At 39.4% G+C, this 22,231-nt stretch overlaps 5 protein-coding genes and 1 pseudogene across 5 annotated transcripts in view; 3 read left to right on the top strand and 3 right to left on the bottom strand.

The window, feature by feature from the left end:
• LOC131774377 (uncharacterized) overlaps window positions 1–22,231 on the top strand; it is a 262,621-nt gene that overhangs the window by 201,635 nt on the left and 38,755 nt on the right. The window lies entirely within an intron of this gene.
• LOC131774395 (uncharacterized) lies at window positions 620–1,340 on the top strand. The gene has a single exon (XM_066169321.1). It carries the CDS (start codon window positions 620–622, stop codon window positions 1,235–1,237), a length of 618 nt encoding a protein of 205 aa, XP_066025418.1. The 3' UTR covers window positions 1,238–1,340.
• On the bottom strand, window positions 2,071–9,544 carry LOC131774391 (uncharacterized; annotated as a pseudogene).
• On the top strand, window positions 12,996–14,717 carry LOC131773704 (uncharacterized). Its single transcript, XM_066169478.1, has 3 exons — window positions 12,996–13,148; window positions 13,240–13,462; window positions 13,540–14,717. The coding sequence occupies exons 1-3, from the start codon at window positions 12,996–12,998 to the stop codon at window positions 14,715–14,717; spliced, it is 1,554 nt and encodes a 517-aa protein (XP_066025575.1).
• Window positions 15,644–17,499, bottom strand: LOC131799676 (uncharacterized). The gene is made up of 3 exons (XM_066169309.1): window positions 17,305–17,499; window positions 16,929–17,194; window positions 15,644–16,733 (listed from the first exon to the last, which is right to left on the bottom strand). Exons 1-3 carry the CDS (start codon window positions 17,477–17,479, stop codon window positions 15,657–15,659), a joined length of 1,518 nt encoding a protein of 505 aa, XP_066025406.1. The 5' UTR covers window positions 17,480–17,499; the 3' UTR covers window positions 15,644–15,656.
• LOC131783121 (piggyBac transposable element-derived protein 4-like) lies at window positions 17,602–19,543 on the bottom strand. Its single transcript, XM_059099861.2, has one exon. The coding sequence runs from the start codon at window positions 19,459–19,461 to the stop codon at window positions 17,602–17,604; it is 1,860 nt and encodes a 619-aa protein (XP_058955844.1). The 5' UTR covers window positions 19,462–19,543.

Below are 22,231 nucleotides of genomic sequence, written 5' to 3'. Positions count from 1 at the left end.
GAAGGTTGCTTTCTTTTCAGGGCAAGATGGATGTGCCAGGTGTGCATGATGTGGTGACTTTTTCTTTGCTAGTAAGTGCAAGAGTGATGGTGGACACCCTTGGGAGAGTTAGTTGTGAAAGCAAATATTAAGATATTGCCTTTAAAGACCATAAATCAATTACAAAAAAGGAGAGAAAAACTGTATTTGAAAAAAAGATAGAACAAGATCAAGGAAAAGAGAGGGCTGCAATAACGATTATGTACTTGTTCTTGAAGCTGACAATTTACAAGGTTCCTATAAATTAAGTTAACATAACAAACTAACAATACATTTGGGTTACGTGTATACTGGGCAGAGTGATAAACAGCCAGTACCAAAGTAATGAACCCTTCAAACTGTACCATATTCAAATAATTTAACACTAACATCATTATTACAAGCAACAAACGAAACTGTTACTTTTGGTCTCTCATTGCAATGGTTGAGTAGTGGTATGAGTACTGATGGGTAACAAAAGGTTAGAGTAAAGCAACAACCACGCCGGGCTGGCGCATGCCGTGAAGTGGAACTTTGTCGCCTGCTGTTGTTTGAGATTGTACAGCGGAAATGCGAATAAAAGTACAAAGCAGTTTTCAAAATGGTGGCTGAAAATAGCATTTTGAATGCTATTGTGGCTCTTCGTCCTTTACGTGATGAAGTCGATAATTTCTTTTTGTTTGAAGAAGAAGTAAAAACAGCTCTCACTTCAATATTTGAAAAAAACCGTGTGGGCCAAAGCTCTTTGAAACGAGCTAAAATGGCACAAATTCCAGCGACAGCACTCCTGGAAGGAGAAGTGAAGATGTGGCTTAAGATGCTCCATAGGCGCCTCAGTCCAAGAATGAAGGCCCGAAGCGCTTGGACTGTAGAATTTAAAAGGGCGATGTCCTCGGAAATATTTTCCTTAATTTTACAGATGGTTAAAAAGGCCCGTTCCGCTTATGGTGTTGTGCACAACGAAGAAAAACACACAGATATAATCTACTATAACAAAGAGAACAGACTGATTCGAGATTTTGCCCAGTTATCTGAGCTAAGCAGAGACTCAGTCCGAGAATTCCTTATTAAGCAGAGTAAAGGAACAAGAAAAGGAACTTCAAAAGTTTCCATAACTTCTGAAACGCCTTTCACCATCACATTTATTAAGAGGACACAGCAAGTGGTGGTGAAAGCCCACTACAAATTCACTAATGAATTTGGCTACACGTTTTCGTAAGCATATAAGTAATGCGGAATAGACTGAGTGGAGTATATGTCAGGCTGTTTGTAATTATAAGTTGTCCTAACATTATGCACTCAGCCGATTTGTAGTTACTTGCCTCGCCTTTTATATATATATATAGTTTAGTTATTGGGCCAGCACCCCCCCCCCCACCCTCCCTATTGAGGGGTTTTGGTCTCTACTCCCTCGGAAATAACAGTTGAGGACCCCCTCGGATTTTAAAGATCAAAGTGCTGACACATACCCCCCTTCAGAAAAAACAAAAAGATCAAAGTTACCAACATGGCTACTCCTTCAGAAATTACTGCTAAAGGCCCCCTCCCTCCCCCTAGGATTTCCTTGACCCTCAATAGGGGGGGAGGGGGTGCTGATATAAAATGGAATGGCCCATTGCAGTTAATTCTTATATAATTTGTAGGTAATGACATCTACAGTATATGCCAATAAATTGTTGTTGTTGTTAATTGTCCTCCACTCTTCGCAGTTGCCAATGAATCCTATCAAAATGCCATAGACATACTTTATCAGTATTAGCAACAATGTTTGAATGCCGAGCAGTTTGATATTGAGTCCCAACATGTTTGATTCCTTATGTTAGGACCAATTGTAAACAAAACCACACAACAGAAGGGTGATCAAACTGGATTTTATATTCTAACACTATCTTAAAGTTCCTTACTGCTGCTAATGTAATATAATTGAATATAATATGATATGATATAATATATTATATTGTATGGTATGATATAAACTATGTAATGTAATATAATATATAATCTCAAGTCAGCAGTGTTTTTGAGTCCAACTGTGTACAGATTTAACATTAATTACAAAAGCTGTGGAGCAATCCTTCCGTCCTTTACACTTTGCTCAATAAATTTCATGATTGGGTCTCCACAGACACAGCACTTAGCATCCTCAGGACATGCCTTTAACAGACCACAATAGCAATAAGATGGATCATTGAATACCCTCTCTGGGATGTAGGCTACATTTTTGCATGCAGCTTCTGGCTGCTGAAAACCTTGCTGAGGTAGCCAAATCAGCATCACATATTCATGTCTAAATATTTCAACCCATCTGTTTTGATATGTTGTATTTTCACCTAATTTTTTAAGAAAAATATGCTTCGCTTCTCGTCCTTCCATGGTTACCAACCCCAACCCCTGGCCATACTTTTCAAGCACTTGACGACAATGAGCCGGGACAATGTGACCCAATGTCCAGACAGTAGGATATACAGAACTTGGCAACAACAATGAATTTACTTTAAAATACTCATGACAGGCAATAGAAAGCTGATCAATGTGGTCTGATGTTATCTCAAATCTACTAAAGAGAGAAACACAGTCCCTTAGCCTCACACCTAAATAAGCTAAAGCAAGAACTGTTTGACGTTCTTTACTGGAGTCTTTTTCACACCTTAGCCACTTGATTAGTCTCATGAAGTTATGACAAAAACAGCGGGAATCTTTTCCGGTAAATCTATAATGCAAATCAGCTCCAGACCCTTGAGTTTCATTAAACCATTGTTTGGTCTTGTTTGCAAGGCACCTGGCTTTTACTTCTGTTTGTAAAGCTGTAATTACTTGTGCAAAAGGGCTATCAGCTGGAACCTCTGAAAACTTTTTACAATCAGCTGGCAGCTTAGATTTTCTTATAGCTTCTGTCAAAACTGCTTTAAAGAAGTACTGCCAAGCATTGTTCTTTAGATGAAGGGGTTCCACATGAGCTTTGTCAATATAAGAACCTAAGAGAGGCAAAAAGTCCTGTCTACTACTTTGCTTGGCAATGTAATCAGTAATTTTAGATCTCTTTGTCTTTTCAGAAATTTTTTCTAGTGCTACTCTTTTCTTAAATGCTTCAACCTTGTTGACAACATTTACTCTTTGCTTTTAACTCCATGGCTTCCACTTGTTTGAACTTTCAGTTCCAAATGTACCCTTGACATCCCTACAATCAGCTAATGAAACATTAGCAAAGGGTGAGAAATACTTAGCACTAATAGTTAATTCACCTGCCAACATGGCAAGCATCTTCATGTCATTTGGCAATTCCTCCAGCTTAAACCTATATTTCATGCCTTCAAATTCATATTCAGCTCTTTCTAACTCTGCAATTTGAGGTAATAATGACCTCACATATTTCTTTGTAACAGGAGAGCTTTCATCACAGTTGGCACCAAAAATTAGAAAGTTATCATAACTTGATGCCACCCTTCTTCCAACATTGAGGAAACTGACTAAGAAAGAACACGCGCTCTCATTTTTGCCAAATGGGCATCCGTCGCCACCAAGAGCAATTTGAAAAGTGCCTGTTGATTCTGCAAAGCCTTTCAGACTTTCTTTTCTGTTCTGAGAAAGATAAAATTTGGCAAGCATTGGGAGGTATTGTCTCAAGTCTCTATATGCACCATTGACTTGGTTTTCAGTTTCTAAGCCCTCTAGATAGTCTGGGTCAATTTCATGAACAGTCCCAATGTCAATCTTTTTTAACTGTTCTACAAGGTTACTATAAGTTAGAAGCTTTGGAACCTTACAGCCTTTACAAATTGAAATACTTGTTCTTTTCCCTGGTTTGCCTTCATTTGATTTCATTGAAAGCACCAGTCTTACACTTTTGTACTTTCGTTTCCGCATTACACCACTTGCATAATATGTTGCAATACTTCGAACAATGTTGTCATCTGACTTTTCAAATTCTAACACACTCTTCTTATACTCTTTACAAACTATTCTATTGGTCAACTGCTTGTTCTCTGTCACATATTTTGTTAACTTATCTAACTTGCATCTCTTTTGCAGAGTGTCAAACATTCCCTCGAAACAGGCTGAGGAATGTTCATTTGAGCTCCCATGAATTTTGGCAGCAGCTTCAATGGTTTCATGCCTCCTTTTTCTTGCGGTCCTTGGTCCCAGTGTTGATTCTCCATTGACAAGTGCAGTAGGGCTTCTTGTTCGTGCCTGAGATACCTGTCCCTGTGACTAAAATATTGCTAAATTAGACACTGGGTAGTAACACAATTATTTAAATTAGATGTGGTTGGATGATAACAAAATAGATATTTAGCCAAATCTTACATTCAATATGTTGATGTTTACAATTTAGAGACACTGTCATTTATGACAGTCTTTACTGACCAAATGAACACAGGCACTCGCTCAGGTTTCTTGCATAGGTTTCTTGCATAGGTACCGGCATAGAAGCCTGACCATGGCTGTCATTCTGGTATTGGCTCTGTGTTAAGTGGTTAGTTCACCGAAATTGAACTTGCAAAATATTTTTTTTTATTTTTACAAAATTGAATATTTTTCTGTTCACATTATTAATAAAATTTGGCATAAAATTAAACCTCATCCAACCACTAATCAATGCAAACCTACAGACTTAGTTGGAGGTTGCGCCCAGCAGTTTTTTGCTGCATACTTACTGGTACTGGTAAAACAACCACAATAAAGAATCAAGAGTATACTCACAGGAATATTTTCTAATTCATTTGTTATGTCTTTGAAGTGTTCCCTGACTTTGGCCAACTGAAAGCAATTATTATACAAGTGATTTCATAAGCACTGATTGGTTAATTTCAAGTGTCATTTAGAGTTTAAACACATAAAAAGCTTGTGCGGGGGGGGATATTAACAAGTGTTTGTGTAGAGAAGTACAGCAAGGTTTAAACAAACCATGATTACCCAGTTCATAATGAAAATAATTCTTATTAAAATAATAATAATAATAATAATAATAATAATAATAATAAACTACAATAATAATAAACTACAATAATAATAATAATAATTGTTATTATTATTATTATTATTATTATTATTATCATTATTATTATTTTGAATTTCTTTACCCTGTCAAAATTGAAATTCAAGCCTCCCTACACATGGACATACATACATACATACATACATACTTTATTTGTCACGTAGGTCGATAAATGGCAGCTAAAAAGCTGATGTGGACCTACAAAATTAAAGAGTGTCTACAAAATTTAAATAATAACAATATCAAGTTGCGAAATTATGGTAAGTAAGAAAGGATGTAAGACCTAGTAATATAATATACAGTTGATTTACAGTAGTAATAAAAAGTAATAAAATAAATAAAAGTAGTAAAATAGCTTTAATATATGTAATTTACAACGTCTTTATTTAGTCCCTGTAAACCATTAAATGTTATTTTATCTAAAATGTCGGATTTTGCTTTGAGAGCAGATTTGAAAGAAACAATGTTCGGTTTGCTCTTCAAGTACACGGGTAAGTTGTTCCATAGAACAGACGCATGGTGAGAAAAAGAAGATCGACGGAAGTCACTTTTAGGGCGTTGCACGAATAGCTTCAGATTGTCCCTTAGATTTCTCAACGGAGAGTGTTTAGTAAACAAAGAGCTTATAGCAGCCGGAGCTCTATTGTAAAATGCCTGATAGGATATAGTGGCAATCCTCTTTTTATAGAAATATGATAAGGACTTCCATTTTGTCGCTGCCAGAACTTCAGTATTGGGGGTAGATTCCTTTAGGTTAAAAATAAATCTCGCGGCTCCAATGTGAATGTCTTCCAGTGTCTGAAGTGACTTAGAAGATCCCCATAATGCAATAGAATACGCAATACTTGGAATGATACCTTTGAAATAAATTGACTCTAAGAGGCGATTATCGAGTCCTTTTAGGTGTTTGAGTTTCTTCACTCTTGCCGAAAAACGTTTGCTCAAAGATTTTATATGTGGCGACCAAGAGAGTTTATTATCGATAAGAATCCCTAAACATGTAGCTTTGGAAACAAATGACAACTCATTTTGCCCTAAACAAATTTTCTGTAGGGGTCCGATGAATCTTGATTTTGATAACAACATTAGTTCACTTTTTGCGGGATGAATAGTCATGAAGTTATCCTTAGCCCATTTGTTTAAGTCAACGATCGCTTTCTGTATCTTAAATAAAACTTCATCAACAGTATTTCCAATGCAAAAAACAGTAGTATCATCTGCAAACATTTCAACGGAAGCGTTCGTTGTGGCTCCGGGCAGATCATTTGAGTAAATGCTGTAAAGTCTAGGACCAAGTAAAGACCCTTGGGGTACACCCGTATCTATTTCCAACAATTCTGAGTTTGAACCATTTACGGTGACAAATTGTTTACGATTATCAAGATAATTTAAGAGCCAATCGTAAAAAGAGCCACTAATACCTATAGAGTGTAATTTATCCATAAGAACTGTGTGGTTGACGCAATCAAACGCTTTCCGAAAATCAATAAAGACTACGCCAATAATATTGCTTTCATCCAAGGCTAAACGCCATCGTTCTGTAACGGAAAGTAAGAGCAGCTCGGGTGAGCTTCCTTTTCTGAAGCCCCATTGATTTAAGGAGATCAGATTGTTGCTATATAAGAAGTTATCAAGTTGTTGGCTTACAACATTCTCCAATAGCTTGCCCGGAATGCTAAGAAGGGAAATAGGCCTGTAGTTTTCACAGTCGAGAGTATTCCCCTTCTTGTGAAGACATTTTACCTGTGCCTGTTTCCACTGGCTGGGGAGTTTGCATTCCAAAATACTTCTTTGAGCCAGTGGCATAAAGCAATCCAAAAATGCGTCTCCAATAAGGTACAGCTCTTTGCTGGATATGTCATCAGGTCCACTCGCCTTGCCAGGTTTCAAACACCTTAGAGAAGATTTTAAAAGATCTCTGTTAAGGGCTATGTTATAAAGAGAGGCACTGTTTTTTCTTGCGGACTGACAAGGAGAGTTTACTGAAGAATCTTGTGTTGATTTCGAGAGGGATTTTCCAACATTGACAAAAAAGGAATTTAAAGTGTTGGCCTTTGATGTATCGTCTGCGTGAATAACCCCGGAACTATCTTTAATCGGTCCGATATTTGTAGCTGTTTGTTTTCCCTCGAAAGATCTTACTGTCTTCCAAAAATCTCGAGCAGAGGTTGTCTCATTAAATTTTGTTAGCCAATAACTTGATTCCGCTAATCTAAGGAGTTTGGTGCATTTATTTCTTGCCTTCTTGTAATCTATCCAGGCTTGTGAGCCCTTCGGTGTTTTCTGTGCTTTAAGGAGTAATTTGTAGCGTTTGTTCAGCTCTTTACGTATGGAAGAGTTCATCCAGGGTAGGCCCCCTCTTCTTATCTTTACTCGTCGAGCATGAAGGTGATGTCCTTGTATAAATACTCCCAAGCCCAAGTAGCATCGTCCAGATTGTGAAAGACATTGCAGATACTCCATGGGGCTGCAGCAAAGTCCGTTCTTAATGAGTCTAGATCTACTTTTTTATAATCGTAGACTGTTTTGAGCGTTGGTTTCTGACGTTTTCTTTTGAGATTTACGATTGCATATATTAAGTGGTGATCTGAGATTCCTAAATCACAAACACCCTGGTGAGAAATTTTTGAGGTGTCAGAGCAAATCACCAAATCAATCAGCGTTGTGGAGGTGTCAGTGATCCTTGTTGCCTTGTTGATGACATTCTTTAGATTAAATCTATTCAAAAGTTGACGGAATTTCCAGGTTGAAGAATCTGTGTCCCTGGATTTAGGCAAAAGATTAAAATTGAAGTCCCCCAATAAAATTATATTCGTTCGTTTCATCCATATGCGATCCAAAGTAGAAGAAAATTTATTTAAAAACGTAGTGTCATCGGGTGGGCGATACATTGAAGCAACTAGAAGTTTCTGAGACGCCACCGTAACGTCAATCCACGCAGCTTCTAGAGAGTTGTTTACATTTATGTCTCGACGCTCATATGCATCTAAGTATTCAGCAAAGTAGATGACCGTGCCACCGCCTTTTCGACCATCGTTTCGATCGCATCGAGCAGTTTTGTATCCAGTAATGGCGATTTCGTCGTCAGTAATATCCTTACCTAGATGGGATTCAGTTATGGCTAAAATGTCAAAATTCATCGAAAGTAAAAGAGCTTTAATTTCCAATAACTTGTTAGGAAGACCATTTACATTGATGTGTGAGATCTTCAAACCTGGTAGTTGCAAGTCCGCTTTGAGTGATGGATAAAGATGCGAATCAGATGAGCAACCTAGTGTTGGTAGTTGCAGGTCCACTTCGAAAGATGGATAAAGATGCGAGTCAGATGAGCAATCTAGGTTTGTCTCATTGTCGAATGGTAAAGACGACCAAAGGCAAATCGGACACCACCAGGAAAATGAAGGAAGTCTTTGATAGTTCTTATATTCGCTTGGCCTGATCGAGGCACATTTTATGTGACACCACATGTTGCAGTTATGGCAATTTACCGCTCGATGATTTCGGGCAACACGCTTGTTACACACTGAACATTCATCTGGACCAGGATTTATGTCGATGTCCCCACTTGTGTAGAGTCGCATTTGATGGAATGTTGAGTGCGAGTTCGCATAGTAGCATATCCTGGTCGCATGAAAACCTCGCACATGCCACAACAGGCCAAGATGGCGGATCGTTTTCGTCTTCCGTTGATTGCAGAGACTTGCGTATACTGATATGAGAAAACGCCTCGACCACGAGAAATTCTTCGTGATGGAGATTTTGCTATTTTCTTGAAGAGAAGGCTGTCTTTCGGCGAATTTGGTGAGCGATAAGAATAGTATTGACGCGTAAAAGCAGGAGAAAATCAGAGCACGTCCTCGCGCCATTTCGCTAACCGCTGATTTCAGCGGACCTGGACCTGGCAAAATTAGGAAAACAAAAATCATAGAGCTTTCTGGACCTCCACCACTTTCCTATAATCCTTTGTTACAATATTCTCTGATATTGAAAATAAAAATCTTCCCAAAACATTAATACTGGACAAATTTATCTCACCTTTTCTTGGGCTCGCTGGACTTTTTTGTACTCTGCCGATAGCTTGCGATTTTCATCAACAGCTTTCTCCCTTGCAACCTTGCGAGCTTTCATGAATTGAGCCAAGTTAAAGCGCGTGTTCTTTGTGTGTGGCATCCTAGAAATTAACTCATAAAAAACTAAGGAAAGAAGGCAAAATTAGGAAAACAAAAATCATAGAGCTTTTGTCAAGGCTTTGAAGTTTCGGTTCGTAGCACAAATTCTCGGATAAGTAGAGAAACTTAAAAAACTATCCTAGCCAAAAATACGATAGAAACGACAAATAAACCTTACCTTTTCTTTTACTATTTCCTCTACTGTCTCTTGCTAAGCGAACATCGAAGAAACCATGGCATATTTAGTATCAAAATGACGGGAAAACTGTGTACTTTCAGCACATTCGAGTTTTGGCGCCTTCGGACTAACTCCAGGACCACTCGGAGGCAGTTTTCAACAGGCGTTAACTCAGTTCCAGGCTTCTCTAAAAACCACACGGTCACAAACGCCATATTTGTGGACGCTGATTGTTCCGCTTCAGAGCGCTCACCAGCCCGGCGTGAAGGTTCCTATAAATTAAGTTAACATAACAAACTAACAATACATTTGGGTTACGTGTATACTGGGCAGAGTGTTAAACAGCCAGTACCAAAGTAATGAACCCTTCAAACTGTACCATATTCAAATAATTTAACACTAACATCATTATTACAAGCAACAAACAAAACTGTTACTTTTGGTCTCTCATTGTAATGGTTGAGTAGTGGTATGAGTACTGATGGTTAACGAAAGGTTAGAGTAAAGCAACAACACAAAGTAAGAGAAAAATTCCTCCCATTCACACACCGTTGACTTGCTGGTTGGTCTTTTGCTGTAATTAGCTAGAAATGCATCCACTTTTTCTTGGCTAATGAATACTTCCTCTCCATGATTTGAGGACTTTCCACTGAGGACTTTCCAGCAGTGCCTTTTCGGACACATCCAAACAATGCATCAATAGAGATAAATAAACTTCCCTTCTCCTACAATCAGATGCCAAAATCTCATAAGAAATGTCATGTTTAAATATTTTTTTAGCCTAAATGAATGAAAAACAATGGAATAATTCCTGCTAAGGCCAGCTGCCACACTAAAGAGAACCATTGGAAAAAAGAGAGAATCATAAAGATTCAAAATGATGTTTCTTGTCTAAATTATATCACTCATTATGTCAACATATATAATGATAGTTATTCCAGATTTCCAAAGTAAATATTATCCACTTAGACATTTCATCTGAAGGATGACTCATCACAAACCGTAGGACATGCAGGACATTCATAATCATTTTCATAAGAAGGATTGAAATGCTTCAGATTACTCGACATGCTAGACATATACCGGAACTCGCAGAAACAATCTCCAACAAGGAGCCGGCAGATGTCCTTAATCTAAAGGAAAACAAATAATTTATTTATTGTATAAATTAAGGAAAAAAATTACATTCATGAGCATAAGGTAAAAAATTACTGGATGAATACTTACACAAACCTTGGAAGCAGGTGGGACCAGCCACTGCAGTGCCTGACATATTGACTTTAAAGATACTCTACATTCTAAGGAAATGTATCGGAACATAAATCGATGGTCAAAGGCTACCTGGGATTGTTTTGGAGTAGATGGACAGAAACCTTTCCTGACCAGTGTTATGGCTTCTGGTTCATGCTCGCAACATTTGATTTTGATGGGATGCTGCTGCCCTGTACAAATACAAACACCAAAGTGTGTCCATAGTTTTATTCTTCCATAATATTTGTTAATTGATTCCTGTCTGTATTGAAAAAACCAATCAAAACAGAAACAAAGACCTACCTGGAAGAGGTAACCTAACTATTTAAATATAAGTATAGTTAAAAAGTGGTACTGGTAATTGCAGTTTGGCAACCTATCTCACAATATAGTTAAATATTGTACTGCTGTTAGTTACTTACCATGTAAACCAACTACTATTATGCTTACTGCTTTCGCTTTTTCCTCTGTATAAAAATGGGTCAGGTCTTACTGACATAATGCACATGGAAGTTAAGGAAAAAACTTCAAGTGAAGTGATATACCTCCTGCATGAACTAAACTGATATGATCTGCGCATAGGAATTGCCCTGGACTGCAGTAGAGGCATCTGCCGCACGCCTCTTGATCGCAAAAAGGAATGACAAACATCTGCCCCAAAGGCAAAGCCTTTCTGGTCAATTGAGCCGAGACGAAGCCAGCGTTGCTTTCCTCCCATGGTAAGCTTTTAACTTGCGCTTCAGTCGTACTTTTTTACTTTTAGAGCTTCTGTTGGTTCTCAAACCATGATATCAGGCAATATGGGGAAGGTCTTCTTGGTCTGGAGAAAAACTACCGCTCGTGTTTAGAGAAGATCCGGCGGCTACAGGCGTTGTATCAATTAATTGCTGGAAGGCATATCGAACTGGATCACTACACTTCGACTTTCTTATAGCTTTTCCTCCTTTAAAAGTAACTACATTCAAACTTTTTCTCGACCTAAAATCGCGTTTAGAAGGGATAATGGTATCCAAAGCCTTTCCAAAGCCGCGTTTGAAGGGGTTCGCAGGCTATGGCACTAGGCCCTGAGTCCTTTCAGGTCTCGATAGGTAAATAGGCCCTTCTTTGACAGGTTGTATGCGATAATTTTATGCTAATTAAATCTGCATGTAAGCGGTTAATTACGAGCGATTTGGGTGGTAAAACGTCTCTCTGATCTTGTTGTCGTACTATCACATAGTCAAGGAGGTGCCAGTGCTTAGACCGAGGATGCAACCAGGTTGTTTTCTAGCTGTTTCTTGGCTGGAAGATGATGTTGGTGAGGGTGAGTTGGTACTCCATGCCTCCCATAAACTCCTTTTCATGCTTTTGAGTCTTGGCCAACTCTAGCGTTGAAATAGTCGTGGATCAGGATCTTGTCGTCTCTAGGGGTGTTTTTTAGGAACCCGTGCAGGTTTGAATAGAATTTGTCTCTTTCTATAGAATCTGCTAGGAGAGTTGGGGCATAAACGCTGAAAAGTGTGAGGTGTTACTCTTAGTTCAAAGGGAGATGCATAGACATAATGCGATCTGAGTGACGGGTGGGTAGTGTTTCAAGTTTCGAGGCAATGGAGTTTCTCACCATGAAGCCTTTGCTGATGGTTTGCCTGATGTAATTTCTAGATTAACAATGATTTCTGTGCCTCAATTTTATTCTTAAGATGCAACAAAGTGGAGGATATCTTAACACGAACTTCCAAAAACTCTAATAGACAGGTCCAAAACTGGTTATAATTTTTTAAAACTGGGTTGAAACTATGTTATTTTTAATTACTATTCCAATTAAAAGCTATCCAGCAATACTTTCATGAAGAGGTTCACTTAACCCTTTTCTTTCTGAGTTTTTCTGAAGGTTTTGTTTACGTTTTGACATTGCTATAGAAAAGCTCTTTGTTTCTTGCAAGCTTTCAAGAAAACCTCTAAGACCTATACATTTTCTTAAAGCTTGAAAAATTTGCTACCTTTTGACCATGAGGGAATTAATATTTAATGCATTAGTTAATCATTAAAAAATTCAGAACCTATTAATATATCACTAGAATTATGAAAAACTAACTGGTTGTCTTACAATTTCAGGATTATTCAATAGGCTACTAACATATTTTACAATTTTACAATCTACAGCATATTAACAAGCTTTGGAACCAATAAAATTAGCAAGAACTGATTCCTGTGTCTCATTTTGTCCCAGAAAGTAGGCTTATAAGATATGCAAATTTTCACTGACTCGAGGACTGTTACTAAGTGAACTAGAAATTGTCATTCGCCTTTGTCACGGTATCGCCATCTTGAAAATGACGTAATGCTTTTTGGCATGAAAACGAGGTCACGCGTGGTTCTTGACACACTGAACACTCGAGCGATCATGCGGAACAAAGATCACTGTTGTGTTCCTAAGTGCAATAACAATAGATCAAAAGTGCAGTCTAATATAACCTTTCATCAATTCCCGAAAGACAAAGATTTAAGAAGACAGTGGATTATAAAAATTAAGCGTGATGTCGGCCGGTCCTTCAAGGTAAATGGCCTTTTATATATCATAGTTCAGTTTAGCGTCGTTTCAGCGTTGTTTATATAGCAAACCTTATATTTTTTCCGATATCTTTCAGATAACCAACAGTACAAGAGTTTGCTCTGATCATTTTAAACCCACAGATATAAAAAAAACGCTAACAGGAAAAAGTGTACTCGTTAATGGTGCTGTACCATCCGTTTTTGAATGGACAACTTTATCAAAGAAACGAAAGTCACCAACGAAACGCGAATGCACAACACGTACTAACACAACCGAGATTGATGTCGTGGATAATATACAGCCAATCTCCTCTACAGGTATTTATTTTTTATGAAATCGTACTTTAGGCCCGCCCTAAATATTTCTAAACATGTTATTTTCTACATTCCCACAGTCGAAATTGGGCCCATCGAAGATTCAAGCGTAGACGAAAATGTCATCGATACTAGCAGCCACATGGAGGACTCCACCGTAACTACTGACACCACAATCATAACACCTACTGTCAACCTACATGATTATTTATTTACTGAACCCGAAAAGCCTGTAGAAGAGCTACTTGAGGCAGCGCAAGCTCGTATCGAACAATTAGAACAGCTGCTTTCAAAACAATCTTTTTACAGACAACTGAAAGGGATGTCAGACAAACGCGTTAGATTCCATACTGGCTTTTCGTCATTTGCTATTTTTGTGAGTACCTTCAATGCCCTTAGACCCACAGCTGAAAGTATGTTTTCATGGTCCCAAGTACAGAGAGCACGAGCAAAAAGTGGGAAAGATATAAGTAACATGAGAGACACTCTCAAGACATGCAAACTTAGCTTATTTGATCAGTTTTATTTATGCATTACTAAGCTGAGGCTGGGTACTTTTAATGAGAAACTAGCCAGTGAATTTGATATTTCTATTTCAACTGTGAGTAGAGTTTTTATTTCTTGGGTTAACTTTCTCTATTTTGTTTTGGGAACCATTCCTATATGGCCCTCTCGGGCAAAAATTGACAAACATATGCCTAAGTGTTTTAAATTGTTATATCCTAAATGCCGTGGTATTATTGATGCCTCAGAGATCAAGGTACAAGCACCATCTAGTATGGTTTTGAATAGCAATTGCTATTCATCATATAAGAGCCACACAACTTACAAAGGCAATGTTGTAATATCTCCATCTGGGGAAATTATTCATGTAAGTTCTCTTTTTGAAGGAAGTATTTCTGACAAGGAGCTTGTTAAGCAATCAGGTTTGTTGAATTTACTTGAGCCAGGTGATCAAATAATGGCTGATAAAGGATTTACTATAGAGGATCTATTAAAGCCAATAGGTTGTGGAGTAGCAATGCCTGCCTTTTTGTCAAGTAAGGGTCAATTTTCAAAGAAAGAACTTTCAACCAGTAAACAGATACATAATTTAAGAGTCCATGTGGAAAGGGCCATAAGAAGGGTGAAAGAGTTTCACTATTTTGATAAAGTTATACCTCTTACAGTAGCTGGCAGCATTAATCAAATATGGACAGTGGCATGTCTTATTACCAATTTCCAGGGGCCTTTGTTGCATGAAAAGCAATATATCTAAATATGTATACAATTGTTGTAAAATAGATGGAAGAGTAAGCATCATTTAAAGTAAAGTATGTAAGGATCTGTAATACAAATAGTACTAACAACTTTTAACAACTAAGAGTTAGTTGACATTGAGTGAGGGTACACTACGTATTAGGTCCAACCTAGGTAAGAACTATGCCATCTGTTAACATGTGATGTGGAAGGGTGAATAGTAGGGTGGCCCTATCCCCTAGGGGCACCCTTTTCGTATGTACATGGCATATTGGTTAGGCATTAAAATAAACAGTAAAATCAGTAAAAATTATATTGTTAGTACTATTTTTGTTTTACAGATTCAATGCAAGCTTTCAAACTAGCTTTTTGGAAAAAAAAATTATGAATTTAATAACTTTACATTTATTCACAAATTTCATTATTGCCAAATATTATAAAAATGCCCTTTTGGGGTTTAAATACAAAACCTGTTGAAGTCATTCATGTATTTTTATTTATCATGTTTGTACAGAATGTTCTGTTTAATAACAGTAAAAAACTATTAAATGGCTTGAAATACACCCAACTTAGTCACAGTATTTGAATGCATGATAAACAATGAAATATGTACAGCTGTTTGTAAAAATTATGGCGCTTACAATATATTACAGACATATAGGCTTAAATGAAACTGAATTATCATAAGTATTGTATTTTTGGAAAAAATACAAAAACTATTAAATTACCAATCATGAACCCAATGTTTTTAAAGTTGTGGCAATAATTTCTGCAAACAGCTGTGTAATGATAATTACTAGAACAAGTTCTGAGTCTAATTAGGTTTGACTTGTTACATTTTAACATTTTAAGAATGCTGATTCAAATGTCTTTACTCCACTTCCCACCAAACTTTGTCACACACAATTAGCTTGTTACTTAGGCACGAAGTTATTTTGTATAAGAGACATACAATAAATTATTGAACACATGTATTCAGGTGATAATCAAAAAAAAATAAATTCAGTTTGTCCAGCATTTCAGAAAAGAGAAGTTCATCAAAATATACTCGTTCACAGTGAAATTCGTCCTTGCAGTAAACAAAGAAATCGCACCACTGACTTCCTGTTAAACCAAGGCATCCCATAACTTGATAATAATACTTGTGTGTCTTCTTCAATGAATATGACCCATTTCGTTCATTAAACTTTAAATACTGAAGGTTATCCAGATGACTTGCTGGAGAGCACTTTATTTCTATCAGGCCCCATGGATGTTGTTCAGTGTCGTCAAACACTCTTCTGTCTGGGCTACAGCCTAGGTGTGGGAGACATGGGTTTATAAGAAAACCTACTAGGTGAGTGTCTCTGCCAAACTGTGTTTTGTACATATCAGCAGCTACCCCCTCATTTTGTATCCCATATTTCATGGCTGCAGTTTGGATTACTTTTCCCTTTAGTAAACGCGTAGAAAGGATTTCATGGTCTTTTCTTCTTGAGCATATATCTTTGAAATTTGAAGCTGTAAGCCTAAACTTCCTTAGTTCATGCCATGCTGTTGTAGTTGACTGTTCCCTTGTCTCCATTTCAAAGTCAATAGACTGTTGACCTGATATTGCAAGGGAGCTGAAGAAAAGGTCTTGTTTTTCATTGAGCACTGTATCTGGATAGCTTAAAGATGGAAAGTTGAATGCAGGTAGCTGTATGTTAATATTGCTCTTAACTTTCAATGGCTGTTGATAGCTTATGACACAGCCTTTTGGCACCTTTCCAAAGGCCGAGTCTACTAAAATTGGAGGCTCACTTTGTTCATCTTCCCATATTCTCATAAATCCAGGTTGATTGTTGAGATTTTCAAACTGTGGCGACAGCACACTAGTCAAGTCAAGGCTACTTAATGATTGCTGGAAGGGTTTGTAGATCGTGCTTGCCACACCACACACCTTTCTCTTCTTTTTAGGTTCATGCAATTTATCTTTTGGCTTTGACTTTTGTATAATCAAATCTGTCACTGGCCTTGCTTTAATGCCCTCTTTACGACTGGGGATATGCCATCTCTGCAAAAAAATAATATACAAATATACTATATGAATTCAAAATTGCTTATTGTGTTATGTTTAAAAACAGCAGTGTGATTAAAAGGAGTTTTTAAGGAAAAATATTGGTAAGATACAGTCAAATCTCTATACATTAATGACTGTTTTTTCTTATTGTTTATCATCAAATCTATTATTATTATTATTAAATTTTACCTGTGCCTTTGATGTTTTAGAAACCATTGGCGGGACACTTTTTAAGCCTAATAGCTGGAAATGGGCAAGAGTATAGAGCAATCCAAGAACATGATGGCAAAGACCTTGTCCAGCAGCACAACTACACATATACTTGTTGATGCTAGCCTCAATAGAGGAGCTCTCGAACACAACAGACAACTTGTGAGGATCTTCGTTCTTTTTCATACTTCTGAAGCATTTAGCCCGAGCCACTACTCCTGAATCCTCTTCCTTGCAAAGTTTTACTGTTAAAAACCGAGAAAAAAGAGTTAAAACTCAAAACACTGAGCACAGAAACAAAATATTGGAAAGACAGTCAAACAAAGAAAGCTACCACGAGGTCAACGAGGCTCACCTTCAATATCGTGAATATATTCTTCGTGAAAGAATTTATATCCTCTTGTTACAGTGGCTTTGATCGGTAGGTTCTTCTCAGCAAAATCCTCAACAAAAGAGTTTGTAACTTTGGGTATTTTTGTTATATTTTTGTGCCAAAATTCGAGTTCAACGCTATCGCTACTAGTCGCCATTTTGTTTGTGAACTTACCACGCGTGGCCTCGACCTCATGTACAATATTCAATGACGTAATCCAAGATGGCGGGCCGTGACAAAGGCGAATTTGCAGATAAACTCAATCAAAATGTTCCAGTTTTATTTTGTGTGATAATTCCTGAAGCATGGGGCCACACAAAGTCCCACATTACAATCCAGGCACATAAATGAGCATCGCTTGACCCGCCCAGCAGCTTTGCACACTGCACACTCTCGCTCCTTCGGCCGTCCTTTTTCATTATAGGGTACATGTTGTGGGAAGTGCCTCTCAGTAAATCTGGACTCAAGGGGATTAATTCTAGGCCTTCCTTGATCCTTTCTTCCATGATAATTTTCTACAAGTTTGTGTATAAGATCAATACGAAACTCCAGGTGAGTGCGGGGATCATGATTTGTTGATTCCGATTCACAAATAAAAGCATTTACAATACTTCTCTCCAGCAAAAAGAAAAAAATCCTTGGAGGCCATTTCTTTGTTTGAATGCCAACAGTAAAATAAGAACACATTTGATCATTTCTATCAACTGCTCCCATGTATTTGTTGTACATTTGTACAACTTCTGGGCAGGGAACATCTTCAAGAGTACCATCCTTTTTCCTACGCTTCGCAAACACTTGATCATCGGGTTTTGGGGCAGGATTGATTGTACTCAAAAAATGTATAGGTTTCTTGTCCTGCCAAGTAAGAGCCACAAGACGTCCCTTCACTCGACACAAGTGCTGCCCTCGTGCTAGCTTGTCTTCTTTCTTTGGTATTATTTCTTGAGGTAATCCCTTGGAATGTGCCCTCACAGTTCCACAAGCAAAGGTTTGTCTTTCTAATAAATCTTCCATGAGAGGGATACTTGTAAAAAAATTGTCAAAGAAAATCCAATAGTTTTTGTCATACAGTTCTTCACACAAGCTTGTTACAACTTTATATCCAAGCCCCTTTCCTTGTATGTCGTCCTTTCCCTCATAAATATTGAAGTCACACATGTATCCAGACACAGAGTCAGCTCGGACCCAAGCTTTTATCCCCCTTTTGATGGGTTTGAGGGGCATGTATTGTTTTAGAGATGTTCTACCTTTGTAAGCAATCATGGCTTCATCAACTGCCTGAATGCAGTGAGGACTGTACTGTTGTTTGAAACGTGTTTTCAAGGAAAGTAAGAGAGGCCTCACCTTGTACAGCTTGTCAAATCCTGGTTGTCCTCGAGCTGGCATTTTAGAATTGTCACTGAAGTGAAGATACCTCAGAATTACAAAAAATCTGTCTCTTGTCATAACAGATGCAAATGATGGGACTCCTAAAACCCACTCTTTTGACCAGTAATGTGAAACTTGGGGCAACTGTTTGATTCCCATGCCAACGAGCAAACCAAGCCAGGCTTTGAATTCAGCCACAGTCAAAGGGTTAGTCCAAAGCGGGTTTCTTTTCTTTGCTTCAACTTGGCTTTGCTCAGCAAATCTGTTTGTTTCACGAACAATGTATTCAAGCAATTCCATGTCAAAAAAAAGCTGAAAGAATTCCGCGGCTGATGCATCCTCTGGCAGTTCTGTTTTTGCGCCTGTCGCTTGAACACATGCTGGTGGGGCATTTATTTCTCCAACAGGTTCTCTCCACTCAAATGTACGATTTGGAAAGCCCTCAAAGTCTTCATCGTTGCTGTCTTCCGCAAACAAATTTGAAGAAGAGTCAGTGTCATTTCCATCGCTCTCTGATGAATTCACATGTTGACGAACACTTGAAGTTTCAGTTCTTTCTCTTCCCCTTCTCCTTCTTTTTCTTCGAGGTTCCTCAAGTTCGTCTTCGCTCGAAGAATACACGGGATTTGTTGACGATCCTAACTCGCCAGCCTGCTCAATTTCTTCTTCTTCCAATTCTAGGTCGGAGTTTACGCCGTCGAACGGTATTCCAAGCGAAATAACTCCATATCTTTCAGGCGCTCTCCTTTCCCTTTGGTTTCGTGTCGCCATGTTTAAAGTTTAACGATATTTCGGCCGAAAAAAATTCATAAAAACTGCAGCTTTTTACCTATTTCCACGTGCTTCGAATCAAATGAAAGCTTTTCTTGCCGAGAACGCGATGCGCACGTTTACATTTAGGGGGGGAAGACCGCTGAGTTGAAAAACAGCCAGAACTGGCATTACGTCATTTAATGACGATTAGATCGGGGCTTAGAAGGAAAAGGGTTAAGTTATCTTAGCTTCAACTATATATCTCTGATCACTGCAAACATTCTATGTCCCGAGAAAAATAAAAAATCCAGTTTTTCTGAAGAGAAAAAACACAACTTTCTAAGTCTAGGAGGTGAAGAAATAACTACCAACTTTGTTAACTAACATGCCCAACAGACACTGTCACAAAAAACCCTCTGAGCACTGAACACTTAACAAAATGATAACCACAACATGATCGCAAAGGGATGAGGTGTGCAAGTCTCCTGACCAATTTTCTCTTCTTAACTGCTTTTTCACCTTTCTCTCGTGAGGTCTTGGGCAAGACTTTTTTCAGCAAACCCATGAGTATTTTACTATGTTGCTGTTGCTGTTGCAAGAAAAAGCATGTGAAAGTTTTGCGGCTGTTGTTCCTGCCTGTGTTGCTGTTCAGCCATGATTCTCAATACATCCTGGTATTGTTGCTGGTTCTGTCTCTGCAGATCTTTAAGCATCTGATGCTGTGCGGCTTTATTTTCTTGCTCTTTCTTCTTTAGTTCAATTTCTTCCTTCTTTAGTTCAATTTCTTCCTTTCGGATTTCTTTCTTATTCTTAAACTTCTCTTTCAGGATTTGCATTTTTATTTCGAATTTTTCGAACTTCTGAAAGACTCGCTCTAATTCGGAGAAAGCTGGCTCTAATCCGCTTAATATGAATTCAAGAGAGAAGGCAGTATTTGAAGCGAACTCCTCGATTGATTATGCTTTAATTACAACGATGAAACAGTTCTACAGGGTGAAACACAGTATAAATACGCTGAATAACAAGAACAATAAAGCTAAACGCAATAAAGAATTACGAACTTACGATAATAAGTACAATAAGATTAATCCGTCCATGCGAAATGAGTTCAAGTGTTTTTAAAACAACATGGCCGACTCTCCACTCGTCACCAGTCCTGCCGAGCTGTCGGTATATGGCCAGCGGTTGGCCAGCGGTAGTCCCTTCATCCCCCCCAGTCCGAGGACCTAGGGCATTCAATTTAAAGCGTAGGGAGGAGGACTCAAGTGACCCAATTTCCTGTTTCAGGTTCGTACCGTTTGGGTGGCTGTGAGATGCGATGAGGGCGTGGAACCGGTTCGGGCGGCAGTGGGGGTGGCGTAGGGGGCATGGAGGAGTCTTCATCGGGACTTGTTGGTAGCTGGAGGTCCCGGGACTGTGCGTCGAGGTTTGGATTGTCGACCTGTGTCGGTCTCGCTGGGGTGAGGGGTGACAGTGGTGCTGGGGCTTGGACCACGTTTGGGTTGTTGGGCGTTGCCGCCGTGGGCTGCGTGGACTGGGGAGTCTGTAGTGTTGGCACAGAGGGTGGGGGGTTTGGGCACTGGTCAGCACTGCTGGTAGGTAGTTGTGAAGCTGTTGGCTGCTGTGAACGTATGGAGGGCGTGGCTGGCGTGTAGGCTCGCAGGAAACGGCGGTTGCGTAGTGTGATTCGCCCAGAGCCGTCCACCTTGACACGATATTTGTCGTGGCCAGCTGATTCCACTACTACCCCTGAGCGGTCCCATTTGGTGGGGTTTGGGCCTTGTTGATTCTGCAGGAAGACTCTCTCACTAAGGGTCAGGGGACGGGAGTGGGCATTCAGCGACTCGGTTGTGTGGGTGATGCATGTGCGAAGAGCTTCCTCCTTAGCTGCCCATGCTTGACGCCAAAGGGGTCTGATGTGTGGGTTCGAAAACTTCTAAAGGCGGTTGACGAACGAGAACAAGTCCCTAAGGGGGCGGCCAAATATGATTTGCGCGGGTGAGAGGTTGCAATCTGGGTCCCGGGTGTTGCGTAGTTGTAACATGGCACGTAAGAAGCGGTCATGGTCGAGGCTGCCCGTCGGGCCAGTATTAGACAGCAGGAGGTGTTTGGCTGTTTTCACGCCAACTTCTGCCCGGCCATTCAATTGAGGGAAGCTGGCGGAGGACACGCCATGTCGTACACCCCAGAGGCGGAGGAAATCTTGTGTGCCCTTAGCGGTGAACTCTGGGCCACCGTCGCTTGAGATCTCCTCCGGGACGCCGAACGTAGCGAAGAAGGAACGGAGATGGCAAACTAGGCCGGCTGAGCCGGCAAGGTTGGTCCCAGCTGTTGAACTTAGGACTTCCACCCAGCCGGAAAGGCGGTCACCTACGACCAGGTAATGGCAGCCTCTGTAGTCAAAGAAGTCTGCGAAGACAGCTTCAAATGGGGATAATGGTGGTGTAGATGGGAGAGGGGGGGTGGCAGCCTGTGAGGGTGCGTTTCGATTGCAGTCTGCGCATCCCTCCCTAGTTTTGCGGATGTCCTTTGATATCCCCAGCCAGTAGACGATGGTGCAGGCTCGCTGTTCCATTGAGGAGGTCCCTTGATGGGCCGCATGGAGATTCTGTAAGACTCGGCGGCGTAGGCATGGGGGGACGACGACACGGTCCTGGTAGAGGAGTACGCCCTCTTCTGCGTATAGAGACTTGGAGATGGGCCGAAGGCTTGTCAGGGTAGGGTTGTCACTGGCAATCGGTTTTCCTTGCTCGACTGATCGTAGGAGAGGGCCCAATAGACATCTGTA

This window comes from Pocillopora verrucosa, chromosome 7 (assembly GCF_036669915.1).
Source record: "Pocillopora verrucosa isolate sample1 chromosome 7, ASM3666991v2, whole genome shotgun sequence".
NCBI lineage: Eukaryota > Metazoa > Cnidaria > Anthozoa > Scleractinia > Pocilloporidae > Pocillopora > Pocillopora verrucosa.
This window is presented reverse-complemented; position numbering and strand designations above follow the sequence as displayed.

Excerpts from the sequence above, each read along its gene's own strand:
- LOC131783121 (XM_059099861.2), bottom strand. The coding sequence starts at position 19,461 with ATGGCGACACGAAACCAAAGGGAAAGGAGAGCGCCTGAAAGATATGGA.
- LOC131773704 (XM_066169478.1), top strand. The coding sequence starts at position 12,996 with ATGCGGAACAAAGATCACTGTTGTGTTCCTAAGTGCAATAACAATAGA. Across the intron at positions 13,149-13,239 it reads ATGTCGGCCGGTCCTTCAAG|ATAACCAACAGTACAAGAGT; the intron begins GTAAATGGCCTT and ends GATATCTTTCAG. Across the intron at positions 13,463-13,539 it reads ACAGCCAATCTCCTCTACAG|TCGAAATTGGGCCCATCGAA; the intron begins GTATTTATTTTT and ends ACATTCCCACAG.
- LOC131774395 (XM_066169321.1), top strand. The coding sequence starts at position 620 with ATGGTGGCTGAAAATAGCATTTTGAATGCTATTGTGGCTCTTCGTCCT.
- LOC131799676 (XM_066169309.1), bottom strand. The coding sequence starts at position 17,479 with ATGGCGACTAGTAGCGATAGCGTTGAACTCGAATTTTGGCACAAAAAT. Across the intron at positions 17,195-17,304 it reads ATATATTCACGATATTGAAG|TAAAACTTTGCAAGGAAGAG; the intron begins GTGAGCCTCGTT and ends GGTTTTTAACAG. Across the intron at positions 16,734-16,928 it reads CTAAAACATCAAAGGCACAG|AGATGGCATATCCCCAGTCG; the intron begins GTAAAATTTAAT and ends ATTTTTTTGCAG.